A 23434-nucleotide genomic window follows, 5' to 3' on the forward strand; every position below is an offset into this window, starting at 1 on the left:
TAAAGAACCACCTATTCAAATGCTGAAGGGTAAGCTGACTGCTGATTTACTGAATGACATGTTGGTTTTCAGTGAGTCACACATAATGCACACAGTGTTCATATAATATATATCACGGAAAATTTAAGGGATTTTTTTTCTTGGTGGTAATTTTAATTATATAAAATTATCCTATTATGAACTAATTTTAGAATCCAGCTACACATAAAGGATGAATCTGTTAATTTTTATTCCTGTAAAAAAAACCCACCAAAGATTACAATATAAACTCAATTATTTAACACTCAAGAAAAAAAAAAAAAGGGCAGGACAGAGGAGAAATCAAAGTTTGGCAAATTGTGTCGCAAGCAGCAGGTAACAAAGCAGCTTCTGGTCAGTCATCCACACAGATAAGCTGGGGTGTTTCTGAGTCTATACAGTAATAAGATATTGGCAATATCATGTCCCTAGAAAGGGGCACTAAATTTCCATTACTGTTTGACATAGCAACATCCATCTAGGAAGATGGTAGTGAACATTATCTTCATTTTATGAAAGAGGAAACTGAGGTCCAGAGAAACATAAGGTAACTTAAAGGCTCAGGATATACTGAGTAGTGGGGGGACACAGATTAAAACTCAGGGCTTCATGCATTTTCCACACTGTCTATAATCCAACAACAACAACAAAAGAGTGACTAGAATGTCAAGGAATATTCTCTCCTGTGAGACAGCTACAAAGATTACTTAGGGCAGAAACAGCTAGAGGGCTTCAATAGCATGAACAATATGCAACTGAAAATAGGAAAAAAACTAATCCCAGATACATTCACCCTCAAAAACAGATACCGATCTTTAATTTAAAATTGAGTAAGTTTATTCATGGAGAAAACAGTTATAGAATACCCTTAGCATTTTTTTAGTCCAACAATTAAAATTGCATTTAAAAGCCAACGGAAGTGTTTACAGACCCAAAAGACATCTGGAGAAACTACTGTTCCTCTTTCCTTGGGTGTATGTGTGTTTACCTTTTAGGCAAGAGACATAGCTGTGATTAATCTCTTTTCTAGGAGGTGTGATTTCCAGTTATATGTATAGGATTCTTCTGTGAAGACCAGAGAAGTCCAAAGAATTCAACGTTGATTGGAATTAAGGTAAGACTAATGGTCGGTTCATGGAACCACAATTTTACCACAAATCTCTAGATAGGGTGGTGAAAGGAGAATAATGTTTCCCATCAGCAAAACTTGAGGTATTTAAAGATTCCAGAGACATGGAAACGCACTTCTACCTCGCTCAAAGGTGATGGCAAGGCTGAGAAGGCTCTTGTGGAAAGTCAGACCTTCTCGGACTTCTCCGTGCATTAGCGCCAAAGCCTAACCAGGACTGGACAATGTCAAATGCTTCTCTAACAAAGTGGTTAATCAGCTTCCTCTTCAGGATGAGTTCTAAGGCAACAGTGTGATCAATGATGAGTTTTTCCCTGTCTCTGTTTTCGGCTTGTCTTGGTGCTAAAGTCGATGGCAATACAAAACAGCAAAGCCATTTCCCGTAGAACCTGCCGGAGTACAAGAATGGGCTCTCCAAGTCTCAGCAGTCAGGGTTTAACCTCGCTCGTTTGACTTGGCTATTGTCATCATCCAGATGGCAGGAACCTTCTGTGGCGATGTCTCTTTTATTCTCCTCCATGGGTTCCAAAGGGAAGTCCTGACCCACAGCCAGCACCTGCCGGACAGTCATGTTAACACGAGCAGTTTTCAAGTAGCTGGCGCACACCTGCCAGTCCTCCACAGAACAGGGATCCACCACCGAGTCTCTGGGGAGGTCAGCTGGGAGAGGCGTCCTGAGGCAGCCAGGCAGGCTTTCCCCTTCTGGACTGGGAAGGACCCTCGGGACCGCATGGTTCACCAGGCGGCTGAAACCTGACATCACCATGATGTCACCACTGTGCATAAACATGGGGGTGGGGGCTTCGTCTCTTTTGAGGCCACCCAGGAGAAAGATGGCAGACTGTCCGAAGCTGTGAAGTAAAACACCACGCAGTAGTAAGTTTCTGTTGTTAGCCACGGTTGGGAAAGTTAACTGCCAGCTGCACTAGTTTTCTAATTTCGGCATGATACTCATTGCTTCAAATACTCCTTTTGGGATGGGGTGTGTGTGTGCTGTGTGGCTCATGGGGTCTTAATTCCCCAATCAGGGATCGAGACTAGACCCATGGCCATGAAAGTACCAAGTCCTAACCAGTGGACTGCCAGGGAAGCCCCAGTCCTCCTTTTTAAAGTGTGCTAAGATCCTTCTTTTCTGGTTTGTGTCTGTGAGCGACTAGTCCATGGTCTGCTATTTAAACTTATTAGAGACCACAGAACTACTGTAAAATAGATTGAAGCAATTAAACAAGCAAATAAAAATTTATTTGGGTTCTTTACTAGATATTTATCATTTCTGTTCATTTTAAAGATAAGGCAGTTAAGAAGATTCTGTTCAGGCACTTTCCTCTGGAGATGTAGCACTCTGCAAAAATATAAACTTACATTCAGGGAGACAAGCAGAGTAAACTACTCGGGCTTCTGTGCTTTCCTCTTCTCTATTTCAAAAAGATCGCTCCCTTTGCCTTATGGTCTTTACCACTCATCTATTCCACAGACACTCACAATACCTCTCATTATGAAAGACAGAATCCATGCATCTTAAACAGAAATATTAATTGTAACTTGGTCATTACCCAAAAAGTCGATGTTAATTTTACTTACAGTACATTTCTAAGATGCCCAGAAGTGAAAGATTATTAAGTTCACTCATTTAAAAAATTTAATGTTTTTATTTACTTAAGCTTAAAAATGCTTTATAAAAAAGGAATAAAATGATAAAAGGTAATTCAAAATCCCTAGACCCAACTCACCTGAATGACAGCAGGGGTCTGGAGTGATCTAGTTCAGATCTATCTACATGGATCCCCAGTGTGGAGTCTAATCGGTAGTAATTCAGGATACCTGCTTCAGCTCGGAAACCCTGAAATCCACAGGCAGCAGCTACTTGCTCTGAGAGGAAAGCCAGGTCAGAAGGGAAAGGTGTATAATGATCTGCTGAGTATCTCTTTGATAAAAGCAGGGAAAATAAGAAAAATAAACAATGATCTCAGGAAAAGAGAAAACTGTGGCATACGATTAATTACCACTTTAAAATCACCTAATTTACATGCAGTACGTTGACTGAGTGATTCACAATGTTGCGTCAGTTTCTGCTGTACAGCAAAGTGACTCAGTTGTACCTATGCCTACTTCCTTCTTACCTTCTTTTCCATTACGGTTTACTGAATATAGTGCCCTGTGCTGTCCAGGACCTTGTGGTTGGTTTATCCATTCTATATACAAGAGCCTGCACCGCTACCCCCAAACTCCCATTCCCCCCTTCCCCACCCCCTCCCCCTCGGCAACCGTAAGTCTGTTCCCTACCACATGTAATATTAATACAGCCCTTAAAAGTTTTTTTTATTGAAGTATAGCCGACTTACAACATTATATTAGTTTCAGATGTACAACACAGTGATTCAAAACTTTTAGATTATACTCGATTTGTAGTTATTATAAAGTATTGGCTATATTCTCTGTGTTGCACAATATATCCTTGTAGCCCATTTCTTTTATACATAAAGCTTTTTATACACAAAAGTAAAAGTTTGTCTTCTTAATAGCCACACATTTTTGAGGCATCCAGCAATCTGATATTGAGCCAATTCAAAACACCGAGCACCTGTGATATGGTAGGCACCACGCTACGCGAGGACAGATCCGGCAAATTCACCCCGCACGGGGTCAGCTGTACAGAGCAATCACACCTCTCTCTGAGAGCTGCTCGGTCGTGTCTGACTCTGCAACCCCACAGATTATACAGTCCCTGGAATTCTCCAGGACACAGTACTGGAGTGGGTAGCCTTTTCCTTCTCCAGGGGATCTTCCCAACTAAGGGATCAAACCCAGGTCTCCCGCATTGCGGGCGGATTCTTTACCAGCTGAGCCACCAGGGAAGCCCAAGAATACTGGAGTGGGTAGCCTATCCCTTCTCCTGTGGATGTTTCCAACCCAGGAATTGAACTGGAGTCTCCTGCATTGCAGGTGGATTCCTTACCAGCTGAGCTACCAGGGAAGCCCCACTCTAATCCCAAACATGAGAGTTCTCTTAGGTAAAAAGGCAACTAAGAACTCTGTCACTGCCAAGAGGTACCTATGGAAACATGCCAACTAAATGTAATGTATCCCGGATGGGATCCTGGGACAGAAGGCAGAAAGTGTATCAATTAAGAACTAGTCTGCAACATAGTTTCCTGTGATTTCAATGGTCAATCTGATGGGCTGACATGCTCAAAACATTTAAACTGACTTACACTATGGTCAAGTCAGGACCTTAAAATGGAAGTAATTTTCCGCACTTACCTTCCTGAACTGCCTCTATTTTTTGTACCTAAGGCTCACAACTCTTAAAGGCCAGAACACTCTCCATACAAAACACACACGATTTCTGAGAACAAGGCAGCAGCCGGGTCTGAGGGCTTCGTGAGCCAGCAGCAGCCGACACTTCTCCTTGATCTGATGCTCCTCTCTCAGTCCTCCTGTTACTCAATCAACCTCAGATCTGATTAGAAAAATCAGACTTTTCTGAAAGTCTCTGATGGATGGCCAAGCCTCTTCAGTTGGAATCTGTTTTACTTTTTTCTTCTCTTTTTTCCTGTACTACAAATAAGAGCTCCTATTTAATTTCTCAAAATTATGAGTGTAGTTAGAGGTTTTGGAGAAGGCGATGGCACCCCACTCCAGTACTCTAGCCTGGAAAATCCTATGGATGAAGGAGCCTGGTGGGCTGCAGTCCATGGGGTCGTTGAGAGTTGAACACGACTGAGCGACTTCACTTTCACGCGTTGGAGAAGGAAATGGCAACCCACTCCAGTGTTCTAGCCTGGAGAATCCCAGGGACGGGGGAGCCTGGTGGGCTGCCGTCTATGGGGTCACACAGAGTCGGACACGACTGAAGCGACTTAGCAGCAGCAGCAGCAGCAGCAGAGAAGGTTTTCTCTACCATTTCGTTTTAGTCCTTCCTTTAGTCCAAGACAAACTACTTACAGCACTGGGTCGCCTCTGCTGTAACAGAACAGTCAGCTTTTGGGCTTTTATCCCGACCGAATTCCCTGTGCACTGCTCTTGCTTCTTAATTCTCCTCCACTTTTCTCTGATGAACCATTCAGTGTGTTTTGACTCTTTTCACACCATGCTTTTCTTAGTAAGTGAGGCTAACTCTGAGGTCCTTGGGAAATAACAGTATCTACAATAAAACTAGTACCTTAAAAACCAAAAAGCTAACATTTATTGTGTTAATGAATTTAACTGCTTAGAACAGTCAGGCACTACTGTAAGCACTATAAAGGCATTAATCGTTTAATCCTCACAATCGTCTTGGGAGGTTAGACACTAGCCATATTGAAGGCAGGATTCAAATCCAGGCTGTCTAACCAGAAGAAAACCACATGGCCATTTCCCCAAATACAGATGTCTGGTTTTCCATTAAAGCTGTATCACTGAAAATAAGACTTATATCATGAATAGTTCTGAGCAACATTTATTACTGAGTAGTTAATAATTTATTCATAAGCTGGATTGACTGAAACTACAGAGCTGTTAAGTAACTGGTTAGTAGGAAGATGGTTCATGCCAATTTGATTCAGTTTATCCTCAGAATTAAGTCCTTTTGGTGGCAAACACCTGAGAAAAGTGGCACTGAGATGTCAGGGATAAAGGAGGCATTTTCCGAAGCGCAAGGGTCAGGAAAGAAGAAATTGTACCTCAAGAAAACATGGAACTTTAACTGTAGACATTCTTTCCCATCTCTCCCCTGCACAGACCTTATATAGCAGTCAAAGGAATCTAGATTTTGAAAGTTCTTTTGTGAGTTGATGGAAGAGAACACTGTAAGGACATGGAGCTTCTTTCACTCCAGGCACATATTATGTAAAAAATAAATAATCAACAAACACTAAATAACAATGGAACTAAAGATTATAATTGAAAACTCCTCATGAATACAGGAAAGAAATACCTATATCCCTGAAACCTCCCCAGAGAAAGCATCAATGGATTCTGATGAAATAATATAATCTGAGAGCACATGAAAAAGTACTTTTCTCTTGATAAACTATTCATTCCTCTTCAGATTCTGTATCAAAAGGATTTTAAAGGAGGGAATATATTAAAGAAACCCTCCCACAAATGGATAATCTGATACTTTAAGCTTAGCCAGAAAGAAGTCAAACTATGTGGGCCCAAGAAGCATAAAAATGAAAATCAATGGAATTAGCAAGAAAATCTGAGTACCTTATTGTCCCAGTTATAATGGTAGCCAAGGGTCACCCAGCGTAGTTTCTCTAGCAAACTGCGGGGTCTCCGTTTATTCACTTCTTTACACCTGCAAAATTGGAGACAAAAGATGATTTATTCATTGCAAATGGTAGCAATAGTGTGTTGCATGGATCCTGGAGTCTAAATTTGGTATCTATATAAGCAGTTAGCCAAGATCTCCTCAGGAGAAATTAGAACAGATGAATGAGTTGACCAAGAATATAATACCATCAAAAATATGCTAGCATTTCTAATTCCTAATCCTTGGTTCTAAATCCTCTGCTGAATGGGATCAATTTTAAAGGGTGAGTCTCCAGAATATCAATAATGATAAAATGACAACAGAAATGTCTTTACCTGTCCAGGGCAAATGGGACAGAGTCCTATGGATAATTGAAAATCTGGCTAATACAACATTTACAATTTCGTTGGCTGAAAGCAGGACATGATTAATTACAGCTACTTTATGTCTAGAATGATGGTGGCTTCCTGGAACTGCAGCTTGGGGGGAAAAATTTGGCAAAATACAGTATACAATAAAAAATTACTGGTTTAACATACCTTCTTTAACCCCACAAAACAACTTAAAACCTGAGGCTTAGCTAACAATTAACGGCCACTTTAATTGATTTGGTTTCTAACATTACCTTATTTAAACCACAAGAGGTTTCTATAAAATGGAGGTGTCCTTTCTGCAATTATAATCTAATCAAATCTATGGGGTTAACCACTCTTTTAGTTTTTAGCCACACAGCATCGCTTGCAGCATGTTAGTTCCCTGACCAGGGACTGAACCTGGGCCATCAGCAGGGGAAGCATGGAGTCCTAACCACTGGACCATCAGAGAATTTCTTAACTACTCTTTTTCTAAAGAAGCCTGCTTGTTTGATTTACCTCTAAATATCTAAAAATACAAGAATGCTAAGCCTAATCATTTTAGTTTTTCTATGTAATTTACATCATTAATCAATCTTCTTTTTTTAATCTAAGAACCACTACTCTTTAAAGCAGAAAAGACTGGACTGCTTTAAGGAGTTTATATTTTGACAGGAGATGACAGATAAGTGTAAGAAGAAATGAGGGGAAATTTTAAGGCCATATAAAATCTAGCACTAAAATGGATAGCACAAGACCACCAGAATCAGAAGAAGGAAAGTTCAAAGTCAACAGTCTAATCAGTTAAACCTTCATGGTAAAGTTGGGGAGTTGAATATGGCATTGAAGAACAGCAGGCATTTAAACAAGAAGTGATGTAGTAGGCAATATAGGGAGAGTGTGAGCAGAAGCAAAGGATTTATTATAGGCTCACAGCGTAAATGGCACTCATCTTGATGTCTGATAGCTTACAGGGTAGATGCTGACTGTCCTCAAAGAGTTTACATTCTAAGGACATTGTAACATAGACATACACCAAGACCAGTGTGTGCTTAGTCGCTCAGTCGTGTCTTTGTGACCCCATGGACTGCAGCCTGCCAGGCTCCTCTGTCCATGGGGATTCTCCAGGCAAGAACACTAGAATGGGTTGCCATGCTCTCCTCCAGGGGATCTTCCCAACCCAGGTGTCGAATCCAGGTCTCCAGCACTGCAGGCGTATTCTTTACCAACTGAGCCACCAGGGAAGCCCCAACACCAAGATCAGTAACTAAATAAAATAAATGGATCAAATACTAACTTATTTCGCACAATTGTGAAGAAGAGAGACCTAGCAGGTCCCACTTCTATCCTTTGAAAAGACTATCTCAGGTTGGCCCTTGGCCAAGCACACTGTTCCTATGGTGTCTCTATAAACAATACAGTTTATGCTGAACACATGCCTTCCTTCTGGGAGTGTGAATTTTGGTACCTGTCAGGCAGAGATTGCCTATGTACCATCCTCCAGTAAAAATCTGGGCACTGGGCTTCTTCAAACCATGCCGATGCTGCTGATCCAGGGACCACACTTTGAGAAACACTATTCTAGCCAAACACACACACACAACCTTTTATTTCTCTCAATAAGAGATCATTTTATTCTTGACAAAGAACCCCCAAACCAGACTGATCTGTACAAATAAAGGTAACAAGGCAGCTCTGAAAATTTGATGGTGTTTTAGACATTTGAGGTAATACCAATAAACTGCTTTTCATCAAAAGATGGGGTCTAATGTTCTTCAAGAACAGGGTATACATTATTATAACCAACACAGAGTTTATGGTCTTAGTAAAACAATAAAAATTATAGTAACAACCAAGCATGAAGATATAGCTTCTAACATGAACTTAAAAATTTTTGTTTTTCTAGGAAACCAAAAAGAACATCTCTTTCTACCTTAACTGATCACTATAGAAAAGGCTTTGGGTTTTGTCCTATATGAATATTATAGAGGGGCACCAGTCCAGGATGCAAAAGCAGCCAGAGAAGAGCCATACTTTCTTTTCTTTTTTTTTAAGAGCCATACTTTCACAGGCATTAACTCCAGTTCTCATAACAGAAGGGAAAAAAAAAAAAAAAAAAGCTTAAAATTTGCTTAGTAAAAGATTAATTCTGAGTGTGCCATTTTGAGGAGAAAATGTGCATATGTGTGTTTATATAATGCAGGTATGAAATTCTACCCCTTATTTCATATCCTCTTTTGAAAACCTGACTTCTATTCTTGCTTTTGTATAGGATTTCTGGAAGGAAGGTAGCAACAATCACTGTAACAACTGCCTTCAAGATGTGAGAGCAGGACTGGCCTGTGCTAGACATTTCTTTTTGTAGTAGCACCTAGGGACTCTTCTCTGGAGAAGGTGGTGGCACCCACTCCAGTACTCTTGGCTGGAAAATCCCATGGGCGGAGGAGCCTGGTGGGCTGCAGTCCATGGGGTCGCTAAGAGTTGGACACGACTGAGCGACTTCACTCTCACTTTTCACTTTCATGCATTGGAGGAGGAAATGGCAACCCACTCCAGTGTTCTTGCCTGGAGAATCCCAGGGACGGGGGAGCCTGGTGGGCTGCCGTCTATGGCGTTGCACAGGGTCAGACACGACTGAAACGACTTAGCAGCAGCAGGGACTCTTCTGGTCCCCATGGGCCTCCTGGGTAATAAAGATTCCAAAAAATTCATTTGAACATTGTGAATAGTATTAGGCTCAAACCAGGTTTCACATGCTCCCACATCTTTTTCAGGCAGAAAATACTGAGGGGTTAATGAAGGGAAGGGTGGGCAGTTCTTTTTTTAAGCCTGACTTGTCCTAAAAGGAAGAAGCCAAGAAGGCTTACTGGCAATGGAGCTGCTCACCCACCCGAAGGAATGCAGGGAACGATGCCATCTAACCTAACTTTAAATCTTCACCCAATTATCCAGAAGAAGGTTTTCAAGCAGGTATGACCCTAATTATTGGTGCTCACTGCTAACAGAAACGTGCTGCCCCTTCAGGCAGCAGCCAGCAGATGACTGATGGGCAGAGCTTGCACCTTCTCCTCTGCTGAATGCCCACTCAGCACTGTGCTCAGGTTCTGTCAGGGGAAAACCCTTATGTAAGTGTTAGCATTTCTCTCAGCAGTCTCGTTCTACAGCACTGCTTTCAACTGAACCTGAACTGTGTGGAAATGAAGTCCTGTCCTGCTTGCCCGCTCTCCATGCAGTGGGTAAGCACTGAAGTCTTTTTCTTCCTTGCCTCAAGGGAGTGAACCACGTTCTCACTTAGGACAGAAATCTGGAAGTTGCTTATGACAGAAAACCTTCAATATCCTATTACAGGTATTGCTTCTCCAATCATTTTTAAAGATTTAGGGACTGTCTTTCACCACTCTGAATATCTCCCTCCACAACCACAGCTTTCGGTCCTTCTTCCTTTCCTAGTCCCTCACTTTCATTAAACCTAAAGTTGCATCTCAGGTCCCTGGAACTCCAGTTTTTCAGTATTTGAGTACTTACAGTTTTGTTTCTCTTCTTAACCTGAATCTCTCAGTAAACCAGAGCAAAGGGACATCCAATTCTACTCTAACACCCTTTGGCTATCTTGTAAATGTTAGTTTTATCTCATCTTCTACCTTCTGTTCTAAACCTTCACCATTTGTCTCAAGTGCTCAGTCCTGCCCCTACTCCCTTCCAGGACAAAGAGAACACAGAGGCCCACTCAGAGGATCCAGTTAATGATTTCAACTTCCCTCTCCTACACCTCTATACTGTGTCAAGTCCTTACTCTGTCCTTCCTTCCTGGTCTCAGCAGTGGTTTTCTTTCTTTCCATTAAGGCCAGTTCTCACCTACACTCTCTCCCATTTCCCTGATGTAGCCTCTGAGGCCCTTCTCCATTATTATCTTTCTTCTCTTATTTCCAACCTTCCTTTTTATTTGTTTCTTCCTCTTGATCCTATAAAAAAATGTTCAACATTTCCACAAACTTAAGAAAAAAAACAACAAAAAACACTTTTCACACAACCTCTTACTCAGGTACCCTAAGTCCTGCCTGTCTGCTCCATAGCTCTCCTTCTCTTCACGATTAAATCATCCCAAGGACTCAATATCAGCTGCCCCCACTCTCTCTTCTCACTGAGATGTCACTTTTGCTTACACTCTACAAAAACTAGTTTCAATGATACCATTTAATCATCAAATCCTAAGCCTTGGTCCTTGTCTTATTTTGGAAACATTTTCCTACCTTGGCTCCCAATAGTAATTTTTTTCACCCAGACCTGATGCTTCCTAGGCCCAGCTGCCTTTTCTCTATATGTTTTTCATAACAAAAACAAACAAAAAGCCACATCACTCCCACTGCTTTATGATGATGGTCTTCCTGTGTAACTCCCATATCCCTGTCTCTCACCTGACTTTGCTCAAAGTTTGCTCTCACTAAACTTTGCTCAGTTCTCCATTTCCAAAGGCAGAGACATCTCCATGTGGATACTCCACAGGCATTTCAAAAACAATAAGCCCCAAACTACACTAAGGATTATCTTTGCTCACTTTCCTCTTCCTCCAATCTTTTTTCCATTAAAAATCTCAGTATATAATGTTCCAATGAACATGGAGGTGCAGATATATTTCTGGGATAGTGATTTTGTTTCCTTTGGATATATACTTAGAAGGTGAATTGCTGGATCATACAGTAGTTCTATTTTTAATTTTTGAGAAATTGCTACACTGTTTTGCAAAATTAAATAACTGCAGCATTATTTACAGTAGCGAAGACATGGAAACAACCTAAGTTGCTTTCTTTCTTCTGCCTTTCCAATGACAGATGAATGGATAAAGAAACTGTGATACACACAAAGTAGGGTGTATTATTCAGCCATTAAAAAGGGAAATCCTGTCATTTGTGACAACATGGATAAAACTGGATGGCATTATGCTAAGTGGAATAAATCAGAGAAAGACAAATACTGCATGATCACAGTTCTATGTGGAATCTAAAAAAATCTGATACAGAACAGACTGGTGGTTGCCAGAGGTGCTGGGGAGCGGGGGTGTGCGTGTATGAAACGGGTAAAGGTAGTCAAAGATAAAAACCTGTCATTGGAAGAGAGGTTCTGGAGGAGCGTGTGTGCTCAGTCATACCGACTCTTTGCGGTCCCGTGGATTGTAGCCCACCAGGCTCCTCTGCCCATGGAATTTTTCAGGCAAGAATACTGGATGGGTAGCCATTCTTTTCTCCAGGAGATTTTCCTGACGCAGGGATCAAACCCACTTGTGTCTCCTGCACTGGCAGGCAAGGGTTCTTTACCACTAGCGCCACCTGGGAAGCCCATGTACAGCGCAGTGACTATAGTTAATACTGAATGGTACATTTGAAAGTAGTCGAGAATAGACATGTTTTTAAAACAAGAAAAAGAAATTGTTTAACAATGTGAGGTAACTGATGTTAATGAAATTTACTGTGATAATCATTTGAAATTATACATGTATCAGATCATTATGTTGTACACCTTGGATAACACAATGTTATATGTCAATCATATCTCAATAAATCTGGAATACCCCCCACTTTGCCCAAACTTAATCTACCTGCCACTTAGAAATCTGTGTTTAATCCTTAACTACTTTTCTGTTACTTTTCATAGTCTTCTGCTTACCAAGTCCTATAGACAATGTCTCTACCAGGCCTGCATTATCTTTTGCATGCGTTAGTAAGCTAAATTCTTAATTGTGCTTTCTGCAATGATTAAATTTGCAGTCCATTTTCTGCACTGCCACAAAAATTCTCTGAAGTGAAAAATCTATTACTAATTTTGAATTCCCCATTCACAAGGACAAAGTCCACATTTTCTTATTGTGACAAAAATTTGTATTTTATGACAAGACAAGAAAAATTTAAACATAAAACAAATTTCTTTGCCTTTAAGCTCCCTTTCTCCCCCTTACTATGCATTGTGTATCTGTATTATGCATTGATCAAACCTCCTCCATTGGCAGAAATACCTGCTCATATAAAGAGCAACATTCTCCCAACATCAGTAAGATAACTCCTTAAAAGATAACGTTCCTTTCTGATCTTATAAGGGGATGCGTAGAAACAGACTCTGTAAACTGTCAACAGTCCATCATTTCATACACAGCTCTCTGTCTCAGAAAACTTAAGCAACTATGCCTTGACTTCTAACAGCTGAATAGTTCTTGGAGCTTTCTCACATGCTATTCCCAGGTAATAATCCTCAGCTTGGTTCAAATAAAATATTTCCATTTCTTTCTTAGATCAATTAATTTTTCATCAACACTATACAGCATGGAAACCCCCTTATAATCTGGTCCTCACCTTTCTCGTTTTGTCTCCAAGCATTTCCTACAAGGACCTTTCATGGCTATGTTTCTGACCATGCAATTTTCTGAGATGCTCTCTCCTCTCCTACTCGACTCTCTATTTTTCTAATTTGCTTTTTCACGCACAGTTTAAACACTTCTTCGGGGAAATCTTTATCCTGGACTCAATCTCTCACTCCCTTACAGAACTTTGCAGCTTCCTCTATTAAAGCATACAGTTTTAGTGCTGTAAATATGAAAGTACCTGAATTCCTCCTTAAATAGTCTCTTCCTCACAGGCAGGGGCTGAGTTTTAATCTTCATATCTATGCTAGCACCAAGTATTGCCTAAAGCATAAATACACATTATTTAATAAATGAATGAAAATAAGATGGAAAGATACTATATACAGTCTTTCATCAACCATTCTCAAGTTTAGCATTATACTTTTACTGGGCTAGCAGAGAAGCTAACAATTTACTTAAAATTAATATTTACTCAGCACCTTATAATACATATAAAGAACTGTGGTTGGCACCAAGGCTACAAAATTTTCACGGTCTGGGGGTGGGGCAGGGTAAACAGTGGGAGGAGAAGGGGCAGATGCAGGGATTCACTACGATACATGCTATAACAGCATCATAAACAAAGTCTTAAAGAAGAAGAAAGGGCAAGGGATTAATTCTGCTTCCGTACTGAAAATATCAATGGAAAAAAGCCTTCACATACACTGAATACAAAAATGGATACAAAGCACTGCATACGCTAACTTATGAAATAAATAAAGCAAAGTTGTTTTATTTAAATATACATTTTCCCTTTGTCCTATTGTTTGAAGTTATTTTTGGATAATATATTCAAAAAAATTCAAGAGGTATAAAAAAGTATCCATTAACCAATTATTTCTACAAATATTTATTTAGTAACTACCATGCACCAGAGAATAAAAACACTGGCAAAGGGATAAAGAAGGGAAATGGGGGTGGGGAGTGGTGTGCTATTTTTAACCAAATAAGGGAATCATCTCACAAGATGACATCAGAACAAAGACCAACAGGAAGCAATCCACTGATTGGTCATCTAGGAAAGAACTTTCTAGGTAAAAGGAACAGCTTGTACAAAGAATCTGGGTACGTCTAAAGTGTATAAGGAACTGAATGAAGGCCAGGACTGCTGGAGAATAAACGAAAGAGAACAGGAGCTGAGGTGGGAGAGTCAGATTATGTAGGCCTTATAGTCTTGATAAAGACATTTGATTTTAAGTGTGATGGGACTGTACACAAAGAATCTGACTGGTCTTTGTCCCTGGTTCTTTAGGGCAAGCTTTTAAACCCTTGGAATTTCTGGAAGGGATACGAAGTGAAGTGAAGTCACTCAGTCATGTCTGACTCTTTGCAACCCCATGGACTGTAGCCTATCAGGCTCCTCTGTCCATGGGATTTTCCAGGCAAGAGTGCTGGAGTGGATTGCCATTTCCTTCTCCAGGGGATCTTCCTGACCCAGGAATCGAACCCAGGTCTCCCACATTGCAGGCAGACGCTTTACCGTCTGAGCCACCAGGGAAGGGATAGGAGTATCTGTTATTCACTATGGACCCTAAGACCACGCCTGAATTTATACTAAGGCGATGACTCGGGATGTGGGCCTGTCAAGCTAGAAAGTGGTATCAGGCAGGGAGACCGAGTTCAATCATGACCAAATCAATCACGCTCAAGGGGCAAAACTCCAATTACAACCGCGAACACTAGGCCTCGGGGGAGCTTCCTGTGAGCGCCACATGTCCTGATTCCCTGGGAAGAGGTCACGGACACTCTGCGTTCAGGATCCTTCCAGACATCACTCTGTAGTCTCCTCACTGGATGGCCCTGATCTGTACCTTTTATAATAAAATTATAATCATAAGTGTAATGCTTTCTTGAGTTTTGTTAATTGTTCTATTGAGTGAAGGGAGATCACAGGTTCCAAGACATGGGAACTCCCCTGAATTTGTACCCAGTTGGTCAGAAGTGTGCACAGACTGGGGGTCTCCCAAACTCGGAGGTGGTGTCTGAAGTGAGGGGACTTTGGCTAAGGACCACGCCTTTAACTTGTGATGTCTGTGTTGATTCTGGATGATGAGCATCAGAACTGAACTGCGGTACTGCAGATAAGAACTATAAAAGATGAGTATTGAAAACAGACCGGAGAGAGACGAGAGCAGACACAGGGCGACGGGTTAGGAGGCCACTGCAGTTGAGTGACGGTGGCTTTAGACCAGCGTGGATGTGATGGAGATACCGAGGAATGATTTTATTCATCACGACTGTCGATGCTACTGTATTTGCTGGAGGGCTGGAGCTGAGATTTCTCGGTGGCTGTATGGTGCCTGATGCTACTACTGGGGTCTATCATGTTTGATCTGCTGCTGCTGACACTCAGGTTGTGTCTCATCCCCTCCCCTCCACTGTAAAGCATGCTGTAATAAAGCTGCTCACAGAGAGACACGCAGGTGAGGTGAAATCCTGCCGACAGACAGCTGTTTCTCATCCTCCCCTCACAAGCAATGCTGCAATAAAGATGCTTACACCCAACTACTGGACTGTGTGTGAGCATCTCTAGCTACACTATTCACTGACAACAAACTGAACAAAACATAAAATTGGGGTGCCCTAATTTTGTGAACACATCTATTTTTGGTTATATATCCCAAATATTTCATTTTCTACTTAAAAGTTTCTTCTGCCCCGACCACAGAAACCTAGAAAGTTAAAATTGAAAGGATTCTTAGAGGTCCTCTAATTCAGAGGTTCTTACTGTGAATGTAACAGTAGATAACCAAAATCTCTAGGGAAATCTTTATGAACCACAGAACCTCTCCCTTTCTGACACGCTCTGGGAACGTGGGAGAACCGGCATGTACTGTCTAGGTGACTCTGACCATGATTCAGCCACCCTGAATGGCTATTCCAGTCCAATCCCTCTGTTTCCCAGATGAGGAAACTGAAGCATCTATCCTGTAGTGACAGAAGGAAAAGTAGGCCCTAACTGATTTTCAGGGCTGGAAGCAATGTCTGAGCATATCAATTTCTCCCAACCCTTGACAACAGAAGGTATACCATCACATTTTGTATTTTTTCTAATTTATTAGACCAAAAAAAAAAGTATCTCACCATTGTTTACGGGATGATTTATTACAGAGATTCATCTGAGCTATCTTGGAAGATGACAACTGGCATTTCAAGAGAATCATTTGTTAGAAACAAACAAACAAAAATTAATTTTTTGAAAACAGAGGCTGGTTTAGTTAACAAACTCTAAGCTCTCTAATTTCACTCAGCTAGGATCTTCCCTTGCTGCTGCTGCTAAGTTGCTTCAGTCGTGTCTGACTCTGAGGGACCCCGTAGACGGCAGCCCATCAGGCTCCACCGTCCCTGGGATTCTCCAGGCAAGACCACTGGAGTGGGTTGCCATTTCCTTCTCCAATGCATGAAAGTGAAAAGTGAGAGTGAAGTCGCTCAGTCGTGTCCAACTCTTCTCGACCCCATGGACTTCAGCCCACCAGGCTCCTCCGTCCATGGGATTTTCCAGGCAAGTGTACTGGGGTGCCATTGCCTTCTCCTTACTTGCTCTGAATTCTACAGAAGACGTATTTAATAGCAGGATTTTCCACACTGCTTTTGTTTGTAACATAACCTACAGACCAAGAGGATTTTTAAAGGAAAACCAATGCATTTTATTGTTATTTTCCTTTCAGCTTAAGAAAATCATCTATTTCCTTGTTAGAATTAATATGACATAGTTTCTGAAAACTGTATCATTAAACAATTAATATGACATAGTTTCTGAAAATTAAGTCCAAACAACACACACAAAACTGATACAAAGATTTTAACAGGCTGTTCTAAGGAATTCTCATTTATTATCTTGTTTAATCCTAACACTGTTACATGAGGAAAAGACTACTACTACAAGGCATAGAAAGGTTAAACTGCTAAAAGTCAACAAAGCCAGTAACTGGCAGAGCCAGGATTGGAACCCAGGCAATCGGACTCTCGAACCAATGCTTTACATCACTACCCTTGGCCCTAACCAACCTTTCTGGTGTCATCTCTTGCCAATCCTATTTAGGACTTTCGGGAAGCATCTTCCATCTTCAATCTAGCCACTTACTTGACCATACTCATTATCTTACAAACTCTATCCCTGTACTTTCCAAATTGTATTTAATTATATGTGCACATATCTCTGTCTATGACTAACCTACAATTCCTTGAAGGCAGGAACTGTGTCTTTTCTGTCTTGAATCTTTAACACTTAAGCACAGAATCCGACACAGCAGAAACCCAACGGACATTTGTGGAATAAACACATGAATGCATGCCTTCTGTGCTCCTGTAACACGGAACACGTTACTCTGCCTTTGTTAAGGCTGCTCTCTCTACCCCAAACAGCCATTTTACTATTCTGACGGGCAAACACCTAATTGTTTTTGAAGATTCATTTCAAATGGATAGAGAAAAAAAAAGAGGATAATGGGCCCAATTAAAAAATCATTTTTCCTTCTTTGACACCTCTTTCCTGCCTGGAAGAATTATTTCGTCCTCTGATTCCCCACAGCATTTTCATAAACATCTATTCTAACACTTTCTGAGCTCTATTATCTTATTCCTGTTGATACTGAGTTCCTGCCATAGACTATGCACTCCTGAGTGCCGAGACAGGGTCTTGTTTATCTTTGTACTGTGTATCTCCAATGTTTAGCATCATGTCTGGCACACAACTGACCCTCAAAAAATATCTGTAGAATAAATGAAAGCTGAAACAACATTAAGGTACAAAGACTAGTTTTCATGAAGAACAGCTGGCCACCATTAAACAGAAAGTAATACTGACTTCATCCTGGAGAGCAGAAGGCTTTTAGTGTTACTCTCTTCAGGATACTATAAGGCTTCAAAGGAACTCTCTTCAAGCAGAAAAAAGGGTGAAGCTGAATAAAAATGGATTATCTAATGATTAACGAGGATGAACTCATTATCTATGCTATGATAAGCTAATGTTTAAAATGGATCTCAATTTACTATAACTGTCAAAGCGTCTGTCCAAATGTTCCTGGGGGAAAGAATATAACTGTGCTGTATTTGAGTGGACATTAGAGAAAAAAAAAGCAGGTCAGTTACTTTCACTGAACTATTATAGAGTAGTTCCTTTAAAGACCTGTGATGACCTGAGCTGAATACTAATGATTTACTGTAACTGTATGACTTACCTTAGAAACTCCTTGCTCTGTTCCCACAAATCCTGGGTCTCTTCTTTAGTCATATGCTTGTCCAGGTTACACACATTAGGTTTCCGGGAATATAACTTAAGGCACTGCTTTACCCAGTGCCACTGGTAACCTGGGAGGAAGGGGTTTGAGATAAAAATAAACCCTATACAGAGATGAACGAGAGAAAAAGAAGAGGAGGAAATTCTCCGTCAGTTAATCAGATCATTTATTTGTGTTGACATCCTTCTATCCCCTACTTTATTATTTACTCCACACCTCCTTTTGCTAATGCTTCTACACATAAACATAAGTTTTCATTCCTACACTCCAGTTTTAGAGGAAGAGGTATTCCTTCAAGTTAATAAAAAGCTGTTTTGATGATGGTTGCCAGACATCTATCACTATGCAATTATCTCTGGCTTTTTGGGTTATTCTCAAGAGAAACAAGTATTACACAATTATTAATTGTGTTAACCCAAAGGAAACTTCAGAACTAAAACTGCCAAGTCATCCTTCAAATTTCACCAAGTATCATTCACAGAGGTGGAAGCTGCTTCCTGTAGTTACTATTTCTCTGATATCTCAGTGTTACCTTTTTGCCTTTTCTGTTTTCTAATATCTAACTAATTATTATTTTTTTACTATTAAACTATCTCAGTTAAAACGACTGTTGTGATTTCTGCCTCTTTTGATCTTTGACTACTATAAGAGGGAAGAAAGACAGTATGGACATCTGTCCAGTATGCAAATACCTCGCCATCTCTCCTCTGTAAAAGAGAAGTAACAATGCCAACTGGAATCATATGCACAGGTAACGATTCACTCATCAACATTCAACAAACATACACTGTATGCACTTTCTTAAGAATTAGAGACAGATGAAAAACTCTGTTCTAAGAAGCACCTGGAGAGAGCAGTAGAGATAGTTATACAGATAATGTCTTTTAGAAGTCTGGCTATGAAGGGAAACAAAGGCTGAGAAGGAGCCATAGAAGAATAAGGGGAGAGTTTGGAAAGACCTAAGCATGCTTACAGATGATGAGCAAAGAGCCAGCAGAAAGGAACTGGCTGAATATAGGAGAGGGAAAAGGAACACAGGGAGGTCTTGAAAGCTGGAAGGGGTAAAAGGCAGGATCAAAAGGTGAAGAGAGTGGTTTTGAACAGAAGGCACCCCTCTTCCTCTAAAATTCAGGACAGGAATGAACACTCACTGAGAAGTGCGGAGGTCACTTTTGCATTTCACGTATAAGTCAAATTCTCCAAATAATTTAAGAATGATAGAAGTGTTGATATTTTGGGGAAAAAAAAAGATATGAGAAAATTTTCCAATAAATGACTGTCTGTTATCACCACTACTTTACAAAATAAGAATATTACAATATTCCTAAAGGTATCACATTAAACGAAGAATACTTCCGATCTAATTCAGGTTTGAACAGCGACAGGAAATTAAACACTTTTATAGGCAGTCAGTTCCAGACAACTGCTGTTTTATGGAGTTAAAATTTGCCTAATTTTAATTTTTCATGCATTGGTCTTAGGTCTTAAAACACAGCAACCACAAATCAGTTTTCAATTCTTCTTGATAAATGCCTCTAACTATGTAGCTAACATTTACTGAGCATTTACTATGTGCCAGAAACTGACCTAAGTACTTTACATGTACACTCACATTGAATCCTATCCTTATAAAGTGGGTACTATCTTTTGACACATTTTACATATGAAGAAATTGAGGCCAAGAGAATTAAGAAACTTGCTCAAGATCACACAGTACGAAGTGGTGGAGCCAGGACATGAACCCAGAGTCTGGTGTCAGACCTTAATCCCCAGTATGCACTGCTTTCCACCTGTTTCTATGTAGGATAATGTTTGATGTTATCATGGTCCCCCTCAGGTCTACCCTACCCAAGACTCAGTCTCTGGTCTTCAGACCCATCACCTTCCTGCTCACTCTTGTAAGGACAGCTTGTGGTTTACTCAGGTTCCTTTAGAATACGCAGGATCCTGAAGTAAACATAATCCTTCTGATCAAGTCAGAGTAAGGTGAGACTCATTTCCCATGTCTTGGACGTTGTACTTCTATTAAATGCAGCTTATATGATGGCAGGAAAGACAGAATAAAGTCTTTAAGGACATAATGAGGAACCAACTCAAATGATGTGGCCTAAGTGTGAAATCCCAGAAAACTTCAAATACCAAGTAGAGGCATACCTCAGATACTTTGACTTTTAAACCACTGCAATAAAGCGAGTATTCCAAGTCACAAGATTTTTTGTTTCCCAGTGCAAATAAAATTTACACTATACTGTATTCTATTTATGCAATAGCATTGTGTCTAAAAAGCAATGAACACACTTTAATTAAAAATTTATTTGAATTATATAAAACAATGCTGAAAAAGGCTAACCATCATCTGAGCCTTTAGTGAGCTGTAACCTTTTTGCTGCTGGAGGGTTTGAAATATTACGAGAATCACCAAAATGTGACAGAAACACAAAGTGAGCAAATGCTGTTGGAAAAATGGTGCCAAAAGACTTGCTTAATCCGGGGTTGCCACAAAACTTCAGTTTGTACAGAAATAAAACTATCCGTGAAGCACAATAAAATGAGGTATGCCTATATTCCAACACGCACAGCAGAAAACCAAACTGGGGCTGGTAACTTTTCAGTCTGAACAATCTGGTAAACGTGGCCATGAACACAAGAGCAAGGCATGAAAGGTCAAGGCCGCCTTCAGGAATAAAAGCGGCACAAAACACTACTGGTGACAGATGCTCTTTATCCAAATGCGCGAAGAGCAATGCTTTCATATGTAAAAGCCACCACTCAGCTGTTTCCTTTGTGACTTCAGACACAGAAGTGCATGTGGGCTTTTATGGAAGCGTGAACGTTGTTACCTCTTCCCACAATGGCAACACATACACTTCAGTGGTCATAATGTATTAACAGCTGTAACACAGACCTGGCTCTTGGAACAACAAAAACTAAATTTTTAAAGGAATTTCTCTTGCTGTTGACCTGCATTTGAAATCACAAGTGCAATGTTAACTTTATGTCTTCGAGGTACAGAATGGAGATGTAAGATCGTCTGGCCAAATAAGGCATTATATTTATGCAACAGCATTGTGTCTATGCTAAAAAACAATGAACACACTTTAATTAAAAATTTATTTGAATTATATAAAACAATGCTGAAAAACACTAAATGGTTCATGATAATTAATCAACAATGGCACCATGAGCCTAGAAAAAAGGTTAATAACGTTACCCACTTTTCATTATTATCTTAATCTCTCTACCTGACATCACTGAAATTCAAAAATCTAGATTATTTCGCCTTATAGGACTTTTGATTTCATTAACTGTAGTTTTCTATTCAAAAATTCAGTCTTGATAACAGCAACAGCTTTTAAGTTGTTACATCATTTGTGAATGTAGGGATTTTTGACTGGAGTGAACATGATGAGTTACTCTTATCAATTCAAAGTACTTCTTCTGTTCAGAGCTGCGGCAGGGAGCCCAGAGCCACTGTTCTGATCTTTGGTTTGAACCTGGTTTGTCACTTCCTGCACTATAAGGCAGGCATTACTGACTCCTATTCTAGCCAAATAAACGGACATCTTAGACAAGGAAGAATTCAGGAGGGGTTTGGGAGCAGAACATTTGTACATTTAGTTTTCTTCTTTGTCTATTTACTCCTTCTCCAAAACTAGACAAACTCTGAGTAATTTTTGCCTTCTGAGCTCAACTGAACTCACCAGGATAGCCTTGGAGTCCGTAGGCTTGCCACTTGCTGACCGGCTCAAGTCCTGCTCTGAGTGCATCATGGTCACTGACTGAGGACAAATTTAACTGGGATTTCACCACCTGGCAGGAAGCAAACAGAAGTCAGCAGGCTAAAGCTATTTCACAGGTTAACTGTGAGAATCTCAAACCTCTAAAGGCATTTCTGATGTGGGGCAGTTAGGAGTCCTAAGTTTGGGGTCCTAAGTCAAGCCTGAATATTCACTGGAAGGAATGCTGCTGAAGCTGAAGCTCCAATACTTTGGCCGCCTGATGCCAAGAGCCGACTCAAGGGGGCAGCAGAGGTTGAGATGGTTAGTAGCATCATTGACTCAATGGACAAGAATTTGAGAAAACTCTAGATGGTGGAGGGCAGAGGAGCCTAGCATGCTGCAGTCCACGTGGCTGCAAAGAGTTGGACACGACTTAGCGACTGCACAACAACAAACTTAGTTCTACCATTTACTTGATATAAGACTTAGATAAGTTACTTAACATCTTAGATCCTCAGTTTCCTCATCTATGTACTAACAAACACAACAGAGCTATACAAAATTGAAGTCGTTATGAGGAGCTGACCTTTAACACTATCTTCTCCTACGATACCACACCTTTGTGATTTTTTATAAGATTCTGAATTATCAAAGGTGTTTGGTATACAGACTACCTTTGGTTAGGACTAACAATAATGCTTGTGAGGAACTTGAACACGGTGTTTAAACAGGGCTTTGAGGAACACCCGGCTGGAGTGCCCTAATCAGAAAAAAATCTTTCAATAAAACACTAGGAATTTTGTTTACTAAAAGCACCATAGTTGTTCTCTTTTCGATGGAACCTCTAACCGAAACTCATAACTTTTTACCCTTGTTAATTACTTATAAATTAAACTTTTAAGGGACCTATGAAGGTTTCCTGGCATTTAAGAATATCTTAAGAGACTCCCCTAGTGGTCCAGTTGTTAAGAGCCCGCCTGCCAATGCAGGGGACATAGGTTCAATTGCTGGTCCGGGAAGATTCCACATGTCACGAGTAACTAAGTCCCAGAGCCAAAACTACTGAGCCCATCGAGACCGTCGCTTCCGAGCGCGCCGCTCCTCTCTCCGTACCTTGGGGGCACCAGGTCCCGTACAGCGGGCTGCGTGGGACACGGAGAAGTCGATGACCCCTTCCAGGTCTGCGGTTCCGGGGCGGCTCTGCCGGTAAAAGCGGAAAAGCTTCCGAAACGCGTCCTCCCCAGGCTGCACCGCCAGCGTCGCCACGGAACCCACTGCCGCCGCCATCTTCCCCATCTCGTTGTCAAGCCTCCCCTGATCCGGAAGCTGATTTCCGTGCTCCGGATTA

The 23434-nt window shown here is 40.7% G+C and overlaps 1 protein-coding gene across 1 annotated transcript; it reads right to left on the reverse strand.

Moving 5' to 3' along the window:
* Positions 1-832: 832 nt before the first annotated feature.
* Positions 833-23420, reverse strand: ALKBH1 (alkB homolog 1, histone H2A dioxygenase). The gene is made up of 6 exons (XM_061429599.1): positions 23200-23420; positions 22069-22177; positions 18308-18470; positions 6338-6428; positions 2878-3071; positions 833-1998 (listed from the first exon to the last, which is right to left on the reverse strand). Exons 1-6 carry the CDS (start codon positions 23380-23382, stop codon positions 1569-1571), a joined length of 1170 nt encoding a protein of 389 aa, XP_061285583.1. The 5' UTR covers positions 23383-23420; the 3' UTR covers positions 833-1568.
* Between the last annotated feature and the right edge of the window lie 14 nt (positions 23421-23434).

This window comes from Bos javanicus, chromosome 10 (genome assembly GCF_032452875.1).
Source record: "Bos javanicus breed banteng chromosome 10, ARS-OSU_banteng_1.0, whole genome shotgun sequence".
NCBI classification, from domain to species: Eukaryota; Metazoa; Chordata; class Mammalia; order Artiodactyla; family Bovidae; genus Bos; species Bos javanicus.